Below are 18,359 nucleotides of genomic sequence, written 5' to 3' on the forward strand. Positions count from 1 at the left end.
TACTATAAACATCTATAGAGAATAAGTATTTAGGGGACTGGAGAGATGGCTCAGTGGTTAAGAGCACTGGCTGCTCTTCCAGAGGTCCTGAGTTCAATTCCCAGCAACCACAAGGTGGCTCACAACCATCTGTAATGAGATCTGGCTCCCTCCTCTCACTTGTGGGCATACATAGAGGCAGAATGTTGTATACATAATAAATAACTAAGTCTTTAAAAATTAAAAAAAGAGAATAAGTATTTATATCTTTATCCAAAAGTATATTTGTCCTGTGGAAAGGGGGAAGAAAAGTACCTCTGCCCGCTTAGGCAAACCCTGAATCATCATATTTGAGTTTCAAAGACAGGGTGAAGATAAGCATGGTGGCACACACCTGCAGCTAGGAACTGAGAGACTTAGGAGAAAAACCCCACTAATTGACAGGAACTTACACGATACATCTGTTTTAAAGCAGGCAAACAAGCAAGCCAGACCATGGTGGTGCGTGGTACCTTTCTTTAATCCAGCACTCCTGAGGCAGAGGCAGGTGGATCCCTATGAGTCGGAGGCCAGCCTAGTCTACAAAAAGAGTTCCAAGACAGCCAGGTCTGTTACAAGGAGAAATCCCGTCTCGAGAAACCAAAAATAAGTAAAGTAAAATAAGGTAGGCCAGCAGATGCAAAGGAAGCCGACTAGCACTTGGGAGGAGAAGGCACAGGCCTGAGAGTTCAAACTAGAGAGAGGCCTGAAGCAGAGAAAATGGCAGCTCGTGTTTATGTGGTGGTGACTCGGAGGGGATATATGAGAGAGGCTTTGGCAACATCTGCTAAAAAGTCTCTGAACAGCCAGGGACCCCTTAGAGCTCATTAACACACTCACCTGATTTGGGTAGTTTGGAGATCTGTCTTTCTTTTTGTACAATAAAACATTTGAGACTATGTCTCCCTGGGGCAGGCCATTGGATTAAAACTCACAGCAGGAGGCATAAAAGATACAGTTGCAAAATTCTGCCTTTTAGTCAAATAGTATTCCCTCTCAAAGGAAGAAAGAGGGCTAGCTGTACATTGTATCGCTTAGAATCTCCTGGAGGTTAAGTTGCCCACAAACTATCGTGGCTGCATTGTGGCTGTCAAGCTGCAGAACTAACACTATGTGGTTTGTTTCTAGACCCTGGGTATATCAGAGAAAGGACTGACTGGGTCAGGGGACTCTGGGAGGGAGGGAGAGTAGGGCCTGCAGCTCTAGTCCTGACGTCATGGAGGATTTTAACTGGATTGGTGTGGGGGGAGGGCGGGGGGGGGGTATCAAATAATTCTTACCATGGGCTTACAATGAGGGCAGTCATTAAGAGGTTGTGGTTGCTTGAGATCCCTTGCTTGGCCCTAGCTCTAAGGTGGGAACTAATAATCTCAGGCCACAAGGCAATTGGAAAAGACCTTTCCTTCCTTAGCAGGCTGGTCTCAAACTTTCTAGGTAGTTGGGATATTCCTTCCTTCACCTCCCCAGGGTTGTGATTATAGGCCTGCAACATCATGCTGGGTTTGTGGGGTGCTACGGATCAAATCTAGGGCTTTGTGCTTGCTATGCAAGGACTCTACCAACTGAGTCCCATTCCTGGCCTTAGGAAGCATTCATCAGCTTTAGAATTTAGCAACTGAAGGAGTGGCAACCCAGAGACTGTAAGGGATTCATGGAGGTCATACCATAAACTCAGCAAAGCTGTTCTGCCCTGGCCTGCTAAGCTTCCCCCCACCACTCTGGACACAACTAGCTTACAGGGTAAATTCTGTTCCTAACTGAGAATCTGTCTTGCTTTAGAACTCCTCTGACCTCACAGACCTTGGTCTGGGATCCACGCTTGACCCCTGCCTCTGACCTTTGGGGAGGTGCAACAGTATGTTGACCTTTTCTGGACCTTGTACCTCTTTGATTTGTCTCATCCCTCACCCTGTGGGGTCAGAATTCTCTGTTGCAGTTACTGCTGAAAAGCTCAGTCCAGTCTAGGAGTGTCTTCTCACTAGGAATCCAGAGGGAGGGGCAGGAGTAAAAGCTACACTCGAGAGTATAGGACTTTCCCCCATCCCATCCCTGATGTCTAGGCTGTCTGGTTATGGAACTGTCTGAAGCAAATCCACTTTGTATTTAGTAACAATTTCATGATGACATTGACAGCTTCCAAAGCCAAGTGTTTCTCTTTCACGTATTAGGACCTCATGCTAAATATCTAATATCCTCAGCTCATCCCATGGTCAACTAAGCAACAAGACCGAGGGAATGAAATATGCTTTCAGCTGGGGAGGAATGAAAGGGAGGGACAGAGGGAGGAGCAGAAGATGAAAAGTGCTTTTAGTTGGGAAGGAATGGGAAGAAAGGAGGAGGGAGGAGCCAAATTAACAGAAGGATGGGATTGAAATGAAGAGGTGGAGTTCTGTTCGTGAAACTGGAGTGGTATGTTCAATGCTAAGTGTTACAGTTGAAAATTTTGGTTCAGGCAAAGTAACCCACATCTTTAATCCTAGCACGTGGGAGGCAGAGGTGGGCAGATAGCCCGAGGCCAGCCTGGTCTACACAGGGAATTCCAGGCTAGTTAGAACTAAGTAGTTAGACCTGTCTCCAAAATAAAACCAAAGCAAACAACAACGGAAAATAGCTACGGGTTAGCACAGTTTCAAACAGAGAAGCTAGCAGATTGGGGTGGCTCGCCTGAGTAATCCTAGCACTACACAGGAGACCCTGCCCTAGAACAACAGAGTGGGACCAGAAATCTGAAGCCCTGGAGGTCCTGTCAAATGAGATCAGACTTTATCTTACAGATGACTTGGGAGCGCCACAAATATCTTGGGAGTACCACAGCTATCTGGAGCCAGCTACATAAGAAGGTCAAGGTGCCCAGGGGACGGTGATGCGGTTGGCTGGGCAGAGGACAAAGAGGAGAAACGCACGCTGTAGGCAACGAACGCTCAGAATGAAGGCAAGCTCCCGGACCGGAGCTGAAGGATACTGTGCGGGCCTCGGTAGAGTTCAGAGTTGGGTGCTCTGACAGCGCACGGGTAAAGGAGGGCCTGGAAGACTCGTGAACAAGAAAAAACAAAACAAAAAACACCAGCTGGGAGAGCGAAACTGAAATGAAAATGCAGGAGTACCGGCAAGGTTTCGTCTCCAAACACAGGCACGGACGGGGTTCGAACCCGCGATCTTCGGTTTACGAGACCGACGCCTTACCACTTGGCCACCGCGCCTGACAGCCGAGCTAGCGGTGGAAGCTCTCAGTGGAGGGGAGGTAGTGCGGGCGGGGAGGTAGCTAAGCCACGCCCTCCCTCCAAGCTCCGCCCCTGCCCAAAGCCCACCCACCAGCCGGCTGTGACTGACGCTATCCCGGCCTCCTTCCGCCCGGCGTCTGGTTAAGCGCCCGTTCGGCGCTCAGAGGCCCCAGTAAAGCCTCGGTTACCGCGGAGCCTTCCGCTGCCCGCTCAGCGCGGGACTCACGCTGGGTCCGCCTCCCTGAGCCGGGAAAGGCCGCAGAGATGTGCGTGAAGCCCGGCTGAGCGTGAACGTCTGTGCGTACTGAGAGCGGTGGACCAGCCTGCCGGCCGCGGGGACACTGCGCGGAGCGGGAGGCCCTGGGGATTAACGGAGGCCAAGCCGGGGAGACTACTGAGATGGGGGGGGTGGGATGAGAAGGACACCAGGGGGAGATCAGGATTGGGGAACAAACGGACTTAAATTTGGTGAGGCTTTGTTCAAGTCTATGAAAGGAATAGGTGAGGGTTTTGGGGTGAGTGCTCATACCGCTGTCGACTTCTTTTATTGGTCTTTTATTTTGTAGACAGAGGCTCGCGTAGCCCTAGCGGACTTAAAACACTGTAACCGGGGGTGACAGTGAACTAAAGATCCTTCTTCCTCCATCTCCCAGGGGTTGGGATTTCAGGCGTGGGCGTTTTACCAGGTGCTGGGGTTCGAACCCTGGGTTTCGTGTGTGCTAACCTAGCATCTACGACTGAGCTACATCCCTAGTTCCTGGGTTTATTATTTAAATATTTAAAAATTAGTTTAAAATTTTAAAGGAAATTAGGTCCCTGGATCCTATGGTCACCGTGTCTGTTCCAAGAGGGAGGAGAGAGCAGGACCGAAGCCCTTTTCTTGGCTTGGGCTGTGATGCCCGTAGGGCAGTCGAAAGCCCCAGTTACCAGCCTTCTTAAGAGCACACCTGCAGTAGCACAGGAGAGCCTGGCGCAGGAAATGCCTCCCAGAGGGCTCCTGCTATTGCCCGCGCTGCTATACCCAGTAAGTTCACCCAGTTCACCCTTATTTATGGGCAGAACTTTTTAAAAGTGTAAAATTGGAGCGATTTGTAAAACCTAAGGATATCTTTATTGATGTGTATGTGTTAAAAACACAGTTATCATAACTATGTTAAGTTTACTTATAGTGTTAACTGGACATTTGTATCTTGTACAGCATAGCGCTACAGATTTTTTTGCGTTTTTGTTTTGGACCGAAACCTGGATCTCTTGGATGTAGAGGAGTGCTCTACTCTGACACTGACGTTTATCCCCTGCTTCCCATCTCTCTTTCTTAAGAAGTTTTTTAGATTTATTTTTTATTTATTTGCATGCATGTATGCATGCGCCCCAAGTGTAAGTGTAAGCCTTGCTCCAGCAGAGGTCAGGAAAGGGCACGGGATTCCCTGGAACTAGCTATGGATAGTTGTGAGCCAACATGTGAGTACGTGCTAGGGAAAGGACCCGGCTCCTCTCCATGAGCAATAAGTGCTCTTAACCACTGAATCATCTCTGCAGCTCTTTTTACTTTATAATATTTTGATACTGGATCTTGCTGAGTTGCCAGAGCTGGCACTCCCTGGCCCCAGGGCTTTGAACTGCCTCTGGAGCCCAGCAGTCTGGGGAACTTGTGATCCAGGCTGCCCACCAGGCAGGATGCACTGCTTCGTTTTGCACAATGGAAACCCTGCCCATTAGACATCATTCCCCTTCTCCCTAGGTCCCTGACAGCCATCTTTCTTTTCTGTTTCTAAGATGCTGGCTCTCTGGTGGGGGTTGGCTTACTTCAGTCAGCTCCTCAAGTTTCCCGGTGTACCTTCCAAAAGGATGTCCTGGCTTTGTAAGACTGAGGCTTAGTCTCAAATAGGCATGTGCCACATACTCTTCATCTTTCATTGCTTAGTGGACTTTTGGTTTTTCCCTTTAAAGACTGGGTTTCTCCGTGTAACAGCCTTGGCTGTCCTGGAACTCACTTTGTAGACCAGGCTGGTCTTGAACTCACAGAGACCCTTCTGCTTCTGCCTCCCAAGTGCCGGGATTAAAGTGTGCACGGCCACTGCGGTGTGCTTGCCACTGCCCACTGCCAGTACCACAGCCAGGCTGCCCGGTGGACGTTTTGGTCATCAGCAGCACTGGACTGGGAAGTGTGCAAGCTGACTTGAGATCTCTGTCAGTTCTCCTGGCTACACACTCAAAAGCAGCACTGTGGGTTATGTTGGAATTTTTAATTTTTGTTTTGTTTGTTTGGATTCAGGGTTCCTCTTTGTTGCTCTGGTTGGCCTGGATCCCTTGATTTGTAGGCAAGAGTGGTCTTGAACTTGCTAAGGTCTGCCTTCCTCTGCCTCTCAAACACTGAGACTAAAGGCAAGCTCGGCTTGTTTTTAAAGGAATCTGCACAGTTCTCCTAATCATTCCACCATTTGAGATTCCCGCCACCACACACAAGGTTCTGACTTCTTCACTTCCTTGCCAGCACTTGCCACTCTATCACTGTGTTGTTTGGAGAGTGGCTGTCCTCACAGGTGCGCTGATGGCTGATGTGCGTCATTCCTGGGCTTGCTGGCCATTTGTGTGTCTTTGGAGAAATGCCCATTCAAGTCCTTTGTAAATTGGGTTATTTGTTCTTTTTGTTTGTTTCTGGGTTATAGTTTAAAACATCTCTTCTAGATATTAGGCCCCTCTGAATCTGTGCTAAGCTATTTTTGTATATGAAGGGGAGGATCCAGCCCAGCTAGCCTTCAAGGAATCCAGCAGTGAGATAAGCCAGACACAGCCAGCAGAGGGCCTGCCAGCTGAACTCGGACTTGGAAATTTAAACCATTCTCACTGCAAAGCACAGGGGTGATAGAGGTGCATTGAGGGGAGGTCACATACAGCCCTCGTGTCTAGTCTAGGTTTGAGGCCGCTGGTTACTGCATGGTGGAGATAAAACTGTAGAGGTGCTGAGTACATACGACAGGAGCATGACTAGCATCCCTACTGCCACCATTTAATCCGTTTCTTCATCCATAAAATAGGTGTTAGCCATTAACCCTGGTCCTGAATTAATTAAAAATAGAACAGGCAGCTGGGCATGCATATGACTGCAATCTGAGCACTCTGGAGGTGGAGGCAAGAGGATCAGAAATTCAAGACCAGCAAGGGCTATTTGAGACTCTCAAAAAAAATGGACACAGACTAGAGAGATGGTTCAGTGAGGAATCTGACGCCAAGCCTGACGACCTGAGTTCATAGTGTGGAGAGAACCAACTCCGGCGAGCTGTTCTCTGGCCTCCACACACTACATGGCATGCCCACGCCCACACACGGGCACACCAATAAAAATGCAATCTAAAGGCTGCTTCATTTTTCACTGTTCAGGTTGGTTCCCAGCAGTGGGAAACCTGACCCCTTTTTCCTTTAGTACTATAGCAGCCTGACACCTTTCCTGTTGATCAAATTCCCAGACACCACAAAGCTCAAAATAAGTCTGTTAATATTGGGACTGGGACAGGGTGCAACTCGCAACCCTTTGGAGAGTTGGCAGCCACACTTTCAGACATCTTAGATTGCCTTCCACACTGTGGCTAGTATAGTTTATTCTCTCCCTGACTTCTCTACTTAATGGTATGGTATTTGTTCTCCCTGCTACCATTTTTTTAAGAAAAGAAGAAGGAAGGAAGGAAAAAGAGAGAGAGAGAGAGAGAGAGAGAGAGAGAGAGAGAGAGAGAGAGGAAGGAAGGAAGGAAGGAAGAAAAGAAAGGGCTCATGAAGCTCAGACTGGCCTAGAACTTCTGATTCTCCTGCCTGCTTCAGCTCCCAGTGCCAGGATCACAGGTGTCTTCCACCATTCCTGGCTTGGTGTGTACTTATCAACATACTTCAAGGGGGAAAGAAGGGCTCCCAGGAGAACCAGAATCAAGAGATTAATCAATTTAACTTTCTCGGGAGACCCAGAGAAGGCAGAATCCTCTGAAGGAATCGCCCCCAGCTGCTGCAGGCTATGGGAGTCTTTTCCTGAATGTGACCCTGCAGTGGCAGTGAGGACTGCCTATGGGGCTTCTGGGGAGAAAGAACTCAGCTTGGCTGACATCAGGAGCCAGTTCTACTCAGGTGGGTTCCTTTAGGGAAAGGCGTACCTTCTGACTGGGAGACGGGAAAGCCTGCCGAGCATGCACCCGTTGGCATGTTCCTGAGCCCACTGTTTCAAGCTCTAAACAGCTATTTTTCCTGGGTCTGTGGACGGACCAGATGGCTCTCCTTTGGGTCATCATATTCTCCAAGGCACAGCGTCATCCTGTAGCCTGTACTATGTAAGTGGGCTCAGAGTTTCTGTTGCTGCTTAGGCTAATGTGCAAAACAATCCCACACCAGTTTGGATTTATTTTAGGGGAAAAACTTACAGAACACCGACAGCCAGGAAAGGAGTCTAGTCGCTGGATCAAGAGCTGGAAGCAAGAGAGCGAGCAGAGGGCTGCCACTCTTTTTTAAAGAGAAATAGACCACGCCCAGTGGGCTGATATCTCAGCGGCTATTGGCTGAAGGAGCGGAAGGCACTCTCGCAGCCCCAGGCTAGTGTCAGGATGTGAGTTCAAGGCCCAAGAACCCCTGTAAAGCTAGCCTGAGCAGTGTTTGTAATCCCACCCTGCTACAGTGAGACGGGAGACAGAAACAGGAGACACCTGGAAGCTTTGTGGGCATGGTGTACGCAGGCGCTAACAACGGAACTTCTCAAACATGGTAGAAGATGAGGACCAATACCCACGGTTGCTGACCTCCAGACGTGCACTGTGGCATGTCTACCTGCACTGTCCACAAGTGAGAACATACACATATACAAACACACCAAGAAGAAACCTCCAATACTTCAAAACTTTTATTTATTGGGGAGGGTTGAGACAAGGACTCTCTTTGTAGCTTTGGTTGGCCTTAAACTCATTTTCTAGACTGGGCTGGCCTTGAACTCCCAAAGATTGGCCTGCCTCTGCCTCCTGGTGCTGGGATTAAAGTCATGCACCATCATGCCCGACTTAAAAAAAATTAAACACAGAAGTCATGCTTCCAGTGACACCAAAGGTAGCTCATAAACCTGGAACTTGGAACAAGAACCAGGGCTGATCAGGGTGGAAAGGGAAGTCACTGTACCCCACTACCAGTCGCCTGGTAACTGCGAAGCAGCACACGCCAAATGCTGGGCCTAGGCCTAGTTTACCCAGGAAATGTGGCTAACTGCTGACCTCCTCGCCCACCCAGTTAGGCTGGGTTGCAGAGGGTCCACTATCCTTCCCAGACCTGTTCTTCCTGAGTGAGCCCCAGGTGCATTTTTGCCAGCTCCCCACTCTTGCTCTTGGGTGCCTGCCCCTCCTGCCACACCCTCTGTACAGCCATTAGGGAGAGGTGCCCCAGCTTTAGGGCCCCACGTGTGCTCTGCCTTCTTGATGCCTCTCCAGGACTGCTCACTTGAGCAAGTCCAGTCCTGCTCCATGATGATCCTCCTTATCAGCAGAGTCGGAATTCTGGGTCCCTGGACTGGCTCCGTGTCCTCATCTATCGTGAGCCAGCACTTCAACTCTATCTGGCCCACAGTGAGCCCCCATGTGCCCAGCTTCTGTGAGCTCTGTGCTGTAGATAAAGCAAGCATGAAAAAATATTTATCACAGGGCTGGAAAGAAGGCTCCGTGGTTAAGAGCACTGACTGCTCTTGCGAGGACCTGAGTTCAGTTCCCAGCACTCATATGAGAGTTCACAAGCTTTTGTTTCAGATCTGACACCCTTTCCTGGACTCAGGAAGGCATACACATTTTTTTTTTTTTTTTTTTTGGTTTTTCGAGACAGGGTTTCTCTGTAGCTTTGGAGCCTTTCCTGGAACTAGCTCTTGTAGACCAGGCTGGTCTCGAACTCACAGAGATCTGCCTGCCTCTGCCTCCCGAGTGCTGGGATTAAAGGCGTGCGCCACCGCCGCCCGGCACACACACATATTTTTAAAAATTTTATTCTTAATTACATTTATATATATGTGGATATGTGCATGCCACAGACACCCCATTTCATGTGAGCTGCCTGATGTGGGCTCTGGGAATTGAACCCAGGTCCTCTAAGAGTAGCCAGTGCTCTTCACTGCTGAACCATCTCTCCAGCCTAATTGTATACATACATACATACATACATACATACATACATACATACAATCTCCTTTTTCTGGGACCAGGTGCAGTTTATAATCCCAGAACTTAGAAGAAGGATCTCTGCAGGTTGAGAGCAAGCTGGCTGGTCTATCTGCTTGAGGCCAGTCAGGGCTATGCAGACCCTGTCTCAACAAAACAAAACCCCTCCATCTGTACAGAACACACATAGATGCTTCCTTGTCATCATCCCCTAAACATAACACCTTTTATACAGTATCTACTTCCTATTATTAAAAGTAATCTGGGGCTGGAGATAGCTCAGTACTTGCTGTTGTTCTTGCAGAGGACCCAGGTTTGGTTCCCAGCACCAACATCCACAGATGCGAACAGGGTGCACATACATAAATGCAGGCCAAAACTCATACACATAAATAAACCTTTAAAAAGTAACCTAGGGCCAATGAGAAATCTCAAGCTGGTAGAGGCACTTGCCAGTAAATCTGACAACCTGAGTTTGATTCCCAGGACCCATGTGGTGGAGGGATCTATTTTAAACAAGTTCTTATCTAATGCCTACACACTCACCATGGCAGACCCTCCCCCAAATAAATCCAAGAAGGACTGTGAAGGAAAGTAATCCAGAGAGGCCTTAGAGTGTACGGGAGGACATGGTGGGCTACAGGAAGTACTCCACCATTTCACAGGGACACGAGCACCTGCAGGCATGGGTATCCGCTGGAGGTCTGGAGCCCAGCAGAGGGTGGCATGAACTCCACGTGAGCCTGTCAGTGTAGGGACAGGGACTGGGTCAAAGCACCATGGTCTAGAATGGGCTAACAAGCAAGCTGGAGTAGAAGCAGAACAGAAAGATGGAAAAATAAGGGGACACAAAAGAGAAAGGGGTCCCTTATTCCCAAATCTAGTTTGTATTTCTTAGTGTGGGGGAAAAAAAAACAACAAATAAGATTGTGGCAGAGAAGTCCCTGCTGCGCTGTAATTTCAAAAGCCACAAAATGACATATATAGCTACAATGCTAAGATCCTTGAGGCCCATCTCCTGCCCATTCTCTCAATGTCCAGGCAGTTTCAATGTTAAGACCTCTGATTGCCATCTCTATTTAATAAACCCAGCTGTTTCATATGCACTTATCCTGAAATTATTTTCTGTCCAGCAGTCAAGACGCTGGCTCCACCTGAGTGGAGGTCCAGAGGCAGCAAACTCCTCATGCTCCAAGGTCCAGGATCAGGCGGCCAGACTGGCCACATGGGAGGCCCTGGTGAACCAAGGGTGGGCCCATCTCTATCTGCTGAGCTTCCTCCCATGCCTTCCAGTACTGTAGCAGAGACAATGACGCCTTCAGTGGGGCTGTGAGTTGTAGCTTCCAGAGACAATGTACCTGTGGACTGAACATGGCCTTATTTGGGTCCATGGAGGTGTAATATAGTTCCAATAGCTCAAATTTAGTCAAGTTAACTTCATTGGGTCATTTTGTATATTTGTCAGTGTGGAGGCCCCAGGTAATAAGACCACACTGAGGAGAGAAGAGGTGCAGAACCTCCAAATCTGCACTTGACAGTGACCCTGTGGGCCCAGCAGGCAGGTAAACTTGTCACCTATCCACCCCAGAGCTCCCACAGCACAGGGTCTGTGTGGGGAGGATATATGGGCCAAGATACCCGGCCTGGTGACCAGTGAGCTTTTATCCTGACATTTCAAAACACATATAGAACAAAGAGTAGAAATCTTGGGTCCTGGAGCACACAACCCTAAGCTGCCACAGTGATCCATGGCACAGCAGAATTCATCTTAGGCCAGGGAAAGCAGTTAAAGTGGGGCACCTGAGCCTGGTCAAAGTGGATGATGGGGAGGAACATGACCCAGGGACACCATGAGTCCTGGAAAGCCCTTACTGAGAGAGAACACTGCTGCAGGAGGGCAGTTTTCAATCACAGTCCCAGGTTGGAACTGGCAGGGCGGGGCGGGGGGGGGGTTACCATGGGAGTTTGTGGGCCACATCTCTGGGAAGCAGGCCAGGGGTGACTGCAGCCAGACCCTGCTCTGCTCTTCCTCTAGGAGGCAGCACTAGCCACCTCAGTTATTACACACCATAAAGAGACTTTTTCCTAAGAGAAATGTCACCCTGAAGCTAAACACAAGCCTGCCTTTCTCCCTCCACCTCCTCCATCCCCCTTTTCCCATTTCATGTTCCCCCACAGAAATTCACTCAAGTCAGGAACAAAAAAGCCAACTATTTATTTACACTGTGGTCTGTACATTACAGTTCCTTGGAAGGTGCCCGCGCTGAAAGCCTGTTTCAGGACAGAACAGGCTGGAAGCAAACAGTTCAGGGCCTGGGATTCACCCCTCTCCTCTCCCTGGGGTCTACAGTGGAAGTTCCTTTCCAACCCCAAAGCTAAGGCCATTTGCAATTACTGGCTTCTGGGGCAAAACCCCAGATGGAATTCCTGGAAAATCAGAACCTATCGCTGGTAGCTTTTTCCACCTGCGCCCCAGCAGGCCCAGCCCCAGAGCACGAAGTGCTGAAGTTGGGAGCCAGCAGGCTGTGTGTCTTCAACACACACTGTCTGTCCTGTCCAGGTCCTGACATCAGTCTGGTGAGTAATGGCACTCTGGTCTGAGCACCAGCAGACAAGGAAGGGCTAGTAGGCAGGGACAGTAGCAAATGACTTCCTTCAGCACACACGGGGGGTGGGGAGGAGAGACACCAGACACAGTGGCCCTAAACCCAAATGTATTGCAAAGCACTGGAAACCACATGGCTGGGGCTTCCTCCACAAGAGCCATGCATGGAGTCTGGCAGACTTGTAATCCCCCTGCTGGGGCCAGTGCCGGGTTAAAGGTGATCCGTCTTCTATAAATATCCACACTCACACAGATGAGGCTTGTGGAAGAAGCTGGTCTACACAAAGCTACCCTTGTCTGGGACACAGAGCTTCTAAACTAGCTGCAGGTACACAGGGACTAAGTGTTCCCTGTGCTTAAGACTGTAACAAAAGATCCTGTACAAAAGTTACCAAGTCAACAGAGGCTGGGAGACCTATGGGGAAGCAGGGTCTGCCACATGGCTGCACACATGAGTACACACAGGACTGGGGAGATGGGTAAGGGGGTGTACAAAAGGGGGCAGTGGATAACAGAGAATCCTGTGTGGTCCACAAAGGAAAAAAGGCACAAGGACCCCAAACCATGCAGACAAAACCCAGCCTGTGTAGAACAAGAAAGCAGATGGCCCCAGCAAGAGGTAGGGTCATCAGAGAGGTGGCATGGGATGTTGTCCCCCTACCCACCCAAGCTGGTACCTCTGGGGTAGACATCCCTACATTACAGTCACAATGGGAAGAGGAGCCCACAAGGACAGTAGTACATCAAAGATACCCAGCTCCTGGTGAATAGGGTGACAAGGGCTGTCACCTTGCTATGCTTTCAGAAACTAAGCCTTCTAGAAGTGGCTGTTTTCTTAGCTGGGCAGCTGAGATGGCAGAAGGTAGGGCAGGCTAGCTCCACCTTCCCCAACATATCCATCGCGTGCACAGTCAAGATAGGAGGCAGGACAGGGAGGTGCTGTCAAGATTTGGCCACTCTAACTTGAGGCCCCTTGGTGAACAAGTTAGTGGTACCAACCTGAGGAGCCGCCAGAGGCAAGTCCTTGGACCCCAGTGAGGGTAGAAGGAAAGATTGGGGAGAAGGGGCAGCACTGAAGTCCTAAGGAGCTTCACCTAACGTCTACAGAGTCACTGGGTATCTGTCGGGCTGGCCTGGTGACCACCTTAAACCTTTCCCAGGTCCCATCAGCCATGTCTACATAGGTGGAAATTTGCCAATGCCTCATGGAGTAATTCCCCCTGCTTCCGAGGGCCTTGATGAAGAGCCTCCAGATCCCCTACAGAGCCCAGTGTGTAACAACATCCCTTGGACCACTGGAACCAGCACGATCACAGCTCAGACTAGCCATAGGAGTATCACCCAGAGCCTCCACCGTGTGAACTGGGTGATTTGACACCGACAGAAGCAACTGGGACATCCTCACTGCAGTCAGAACATGGACAAAGCCACCAAGGCAAGTGACCACTGCACCTGATGCTGCTGTCCAGGCCCAGCTCTCACCTCATTATCTGCCCCCACTTTGCAATGGGCTCAACAGCTGGCACCTGTTTCCTGCGACTCTAGGTATCCCAGGCAGGAAGCCACTAGGGGAGACAGACGTCCAGGCGAGTGAGAGCAGCTGGACTCTCTCCTGGGGCATAATTACCAAAAGTCATCTGTCTTCTATCACCTCAGTCTAAGACAAGCTTCTCAAACAGCCCTGCTCGAGCTTGGGGACTTTCACGTGGTTTCCCTACTTGAGCCAACGATCTCCTTGGCCTTGAGCTGCACGTGAACAGCGTGGGAAGAGCAAAGCACACACAGGTGCGGGGCCGCCCATGCTACCCACGCCGCCAGGCACAGAGGGACTTTCATGCAGCCAGAGACTAAGCCCCACGCCAGGCACTCTGCCCCCGTGCCACACTCCCAAGCCCTCCAGCATCAGAAGTCTTTTCAGAACTTCCTCGGGTGACACCAGCACACAGCCAAACTGGCGAACCCAGTCTCGAGTCCTGGAGTTCTGCGTGGTCCTTGAGCTTTGTGTTTTCAGCGTGTCAAAAATAAAAATTTAAAAAGGAATTCCCTCTGTAGAATCTCAAGGAAAGCTACCAGTTCAAATTAAAACCCAGCTAATTCTAAGCTAAAAGGAAACAGACACAGGAACACATTAGTTCATTCTGTTTGGCTTCTGATGGAACACAAGGACCTCTTAGCATCACATAAAAAGCGCGTCTGCTGCACTGCCCCAGCCTCCTCGGATCCTGGAAGGTTACTGCTGACCCTTCCCGGAGGGAGTCGTCTGATCTAGGAAAAGCAATACCCCTTCACAGGACACTTAGCTAAATTAGCTTCACCTGGGGCATTCTTAAAGCATTCCAAGGCCCGGGCCACACCTATACCAACTGTTAGAACACGTGAGGATCAGAATAGTAAAAAGCTCCCAAAGTATCAAGCATGGCTTGGAACATCGTGATTCTAAACGTTACAAACCACTTGCTTATCTGAAATTCAAATCTAACCAAACGGAAAGTGAGCCAGGGAGGCAGCAGAGAAAGAAGTCAGACTCTCCCAACCAAGGAAAGTTCTGCGACCTCTCAAGAGCATCGCGCTAGGAACCCTGGGCTTTCAAGGCCAGAAAAACATTTTAAAAATGAACTGGGAGTGGTGACTCAGGCCTGTAAGTTCAGCGCTCTGGAGGCTAAGACAAGAGGCCTACCTTGATTCCAGGGCAGTCAGAGCTACAGTGTAAGACCCTGTCTCAAAAAAATAAAACAAAAACCTACTGCTACCACTACAAGAAACAACACATATGATCTTAGGCCAAGTTAACAAGTTTTCTCAAGTGTATTCTGGTTGAGGTGTGTGAGGCCTGGAAGCCAGTCCTGCCCTCAGAAGTCATCTTCCAGAGGCCTACAGTAAGGGTCCACGTCCATGGGGGCCTCCAAACTTGGCATTTCCTCAGGGAGCCCATTCTTGCAGCCCAACAATGTGGGCCAAAAGCCCTGCCTGTGTGTTGCCTTGACGGAAGTTTCTTCTTTCTCTGTTCCGCTGTGACACTGGCCTCTGTGGCCTCTCTGGAAACTACACACCAGTGAAACTGGAGGCCCCATACAATTTCAAGTACAAAGCACCCATCCCTGAGGCAGCCCCCACAGACCAGGACTGACACTCAGTTGGTCTCTGCCCCGCTCCTGCCAGCATGACACCTGGATCAACCTTCCTACTGACACATCCTCAAGTCTCCCTACCCAGCCCTTCTCTGTCTTCTCAGACCCAGGGAATGCTCACGGAGACCTGCACCTTAAGATCAAGCCTTCCTGTCTTCCTGGTGTGGCTCACCCAGGCAGCCCAGGGCAAGGCAACTCACCTGCCATCTACACAGCACAAGACGACTCTGTGCACACAATTAAAACACTCTGCAGAGCCAAGGGCAGCACAGCAAGAGGGCTGAAAAGCAACAGCCACAGCCCTGCCTCTGTCCCCTCTTTACCCTCCACTGACCCCCTGCTGCTCACTAGCCTCCCCAACATCTCCAGACCTTCCTTTCTATTACACAAGATGTGCTCAAGAAAACAAGCGACAGGGGAAAGACTTAAGACCTTCCATGTTTATCTGCACTGGGGAAGAGGGAGCCGATCACAAACCATATAAACTGAGATGAACTGCAACAGTCCAGGTCTACGCCCAGATGCCTCAACATCTGCCAGGATTTTTTATGATCACATTCATAAAAAAAATCTGGGCGGGAGGGAATGCCCACCACGTATTCACAACAAGGAAGACTAAGCTTCCCCCAGTGTTCTCCATGGGACCTCCTAGCAGCAGAGCCTGCTCTCTAGTGGGGGACCAGGTTCAGGTGTGCCTGAGAGCTGCAAAAAGGGGTGTGGCTACCTCCCCGGCCTGCCCTCCCCAAGGTGCATCTGTACACATGTTAAGACGCAGCCATGGGAACACGTGTCTCCCAGGCAATCACTCCCTTTGGCCCCAGTGTTAACACCTGCCTTGGGCACTCCACCCTTCTTCTTGGCCTTCCTTCCACCCCTAAGTGAATGCTGTGTATATTTCCTGTCTTCAAAACAAACCGAAGCCAAACCAGAAAGGGGAGGTAGGAAAGCAAGGCTGGGAAGGACACGGAAAACTACGAAGGATTCAACCCAAAGGCATGGACAGTGCACACCAGCTGTAGACCTGAGTCCATTGGACCCCATTTACCTGCACCCCAGAGGGCTACCCACAAACACCCCTTCCTCCTCTGAGCTTAAAAAACCTGGGTTTGAAAGGTAGCCAGAAAGGCTGGCAAGGACACCAAATTCTGGAGAATGTAACAATTTTGTCCCCACTCTGGGGGGTACGGGGTACGGGACAGACGACACATCTCCTGAGAGCGCCTTCTAACCCTTATCCACAGAGGTAGAATCATTTCATCAGTATGCTAAACGCGAGCTTCCAGTCCTTGCTGTAACTCCTGAGAGTGTCCCTCCCATAGCCAGCCCCCTCAGCGCCTCGCAAAGGGGCTGCAAAGTGCACACACAGCTCACCATGGGTCGTCACCCACAGCCTCGGTCCCAAGCTCACTCCTCTGCCTGTGTGTGCGGTCTTCCACACACACACCAGCACACACATACAGGGTGGTCAGAGGTACATTTACAGAGTGAGTGTGGGGTCCTGCCTGCATCTTCATCTTCAGGCAGGCCTACCCCTAGGTCCCAGGTCCAATGGCCGCTCTGCAGCCAGCCCTGGCTCAGTGTTTGATCTCCAGGATGGAGGGGTTATGGTCCAGTATAGCCAGGATAATCTTGTCCATGTACTGTCTCAGTCGGAAGTTGATCTCCTCCTGCTCCTTTAGGGCCTCCATTAGCTGAAGGGAATGAGAAAGGTGGGTCAGAGGCTGGGTCCAGGCTGGACTTACAGTGGGCCAATGACCAATGACAGAGGGGCCCAGGTCAGCCTGAAGGCAATATCAGTATCAATGACCTGGAGAGGGGCTAACACATGGGGAAATCTTCACTAAGATTGGGAACACTGGCTGGATGTACTTATAATCAGGGCTAATGGGTACAGGCCCCGGGTCCAGAAGATGCCCGGGGCTGCTAGTCTTTCCTCTGTCCAGTGCCCTCCTCACTCCAGCCCCGCCTTATTCAGTGGCTTTCACCATGACATTTAGGTGTAGCCGAACTGCTAGCCCAACCCTACAGAGTTGCCTGCTCTCCTGGATCTCCTTGTGGCCGGAGGTCGGCCCTTAGCTCTGAGTCTAGGAGGCAAGATTGGGGTATACGGGGTCTGTTTCACACTTAAATGCAGCTAAGTGTTTTGTATTTGAGGCAGAAAAGATGGCCTATAGTGTTGGGAGCCAGGCCCCTTTCCAGCCACTAACCCTGTGGTTATTTCTACATGTCACAGGGAAGTGTTTATGAAGCCGCATGCTAAGAGACCAGGTAAACGTGCAAAAGCAGATGTTGAAGAAATTCTGGCTACCATCCAGGTGGGTTAAGTCCAGGAGGATGTCTGGTTTGAGCTCCACTCGAGGAAAGAGGTCTAAGCCCCTCTCCTGGGCTGCCTCCTGCTCAACTCTGCCATTACTGTGAGCAGTAGGTGGAGGACTATTGGGGCCAGGCCTTAGCCTACCTTTCAGATCCTCTGTAGCCTGGGGTTCATGGTCCTAGCAGATGGGGGCTAGGGACAGGACCCAGAGAATGGAGACCAGACACCAATGTGAGCGCTCAAGGGGGTGAAGGGAAAGGCTACCTCATCGCGAGATGCTGTGTCGATCTCTGCAGCCAGAGACTGGGCTTTGGTCTGGGTGGCAAAGAGGTTCTTGGCTTCATACAGGCTGAGGCTCAGGATCTGCCCATTCAAGTCATCGTTCTGGTCCCGCAGTTTGTGATTCTCCTGTGGGAACAGAGCGAGAGCACACAAGCTAAGGGAACCCAGGCTCCCTCTCTGTGTCCTCAGGCCACCAGGATCCTCCCTCAGTGCCACTGCTACGCCAGCAGGCCTACAGGCCACACAGCCTCTGCCGGGCCACAGAGAATGGAGGCCTGGCCCAGAGGTGTAGCATGCCACAGTCCTCGGTTAGAAGGTGAATTGCAACCCTGCTTGGGAGAACCAGGAAGGCAGAAGTCTTTCCCCTCTTGGGTCCTATGGGGAGCACTATCTACCAGCAGCTCGGCCTGAAGTCCTGGACCTGGCTGAAGGGGGTGCCATTCTGGATTCTCTGCAGGAAGGACAGTTGGTTTTCCTGGCTCCTCCTACAGCCTTAGTGGTAGCTGTTTCAAGACACACTGAAGGCAGCAGACATAGGTGCCCCCTCCAATTCTTGCCTATAGCTCACCCCAGGGACCTGGGAGCCCCTCCTGGGTGTGTGAGGAGCTAGCTGTACTGCTAGGACCA

General features: G+C 50.5%; 1 protein-coding gene and 1 non-coding gene across 3 annotated transcripts in view; both read right to left on the reverse strand.

Annotated features, from left to right (window-relative positions):
- Positions 1–3,146: 3,146 nt before the first annotated feature.
- Positions 3,147–3,218, reverse strand: Trnat-cgu. Its single transcript has one exon. It is a non-coding gene; the product is annotated as a tRNA-Thr (tRNA).
- Positions 3,219–11,594: 8,376 nt separating this feature from the next.
- Rab11fip4 (RAB11 family interacting protein 4) overlaps positions 11,595–18,359 on the reverse strand; it is a 40,443-nt gene continuing 33,678 nt past the window's right edge. For both annotated transcript variants that reach the window (XM_038326735.1, XM_038326734.1), the window contains exons 12-13: positions 17,715–17,858; positions 11,595–16,827 (exon numbers count right to left, since the gene is read on the reverse strand). In XM_038326735.1, the coding sequence (XP_038182663.1) occupies positions 16,711–16,827; positions 17,715–17,858 (261 nt within the window). In that variant the 3' untranslated portion in view covers positions 11,595–16,710. The remainder of the gene's footprint in view (positions 16,828–17,714; positions 17,859–18,359) is intronic.

This window comes from Arvicola amphibius, chromosome 4, assembly GCF_903992535.2.
Source record: "Arvicola amphibius chromosome 4, mArvAmp1.2, whole genome shotgun sequence".
In the NCBI taxonomy this organism is placed as follows: domain Eukaryota; kingdom Metazoa; phylum Chordata; class Mammalia; order Rodentia; family Cricetidae; genus Arvicola; species Arvicola amphibius.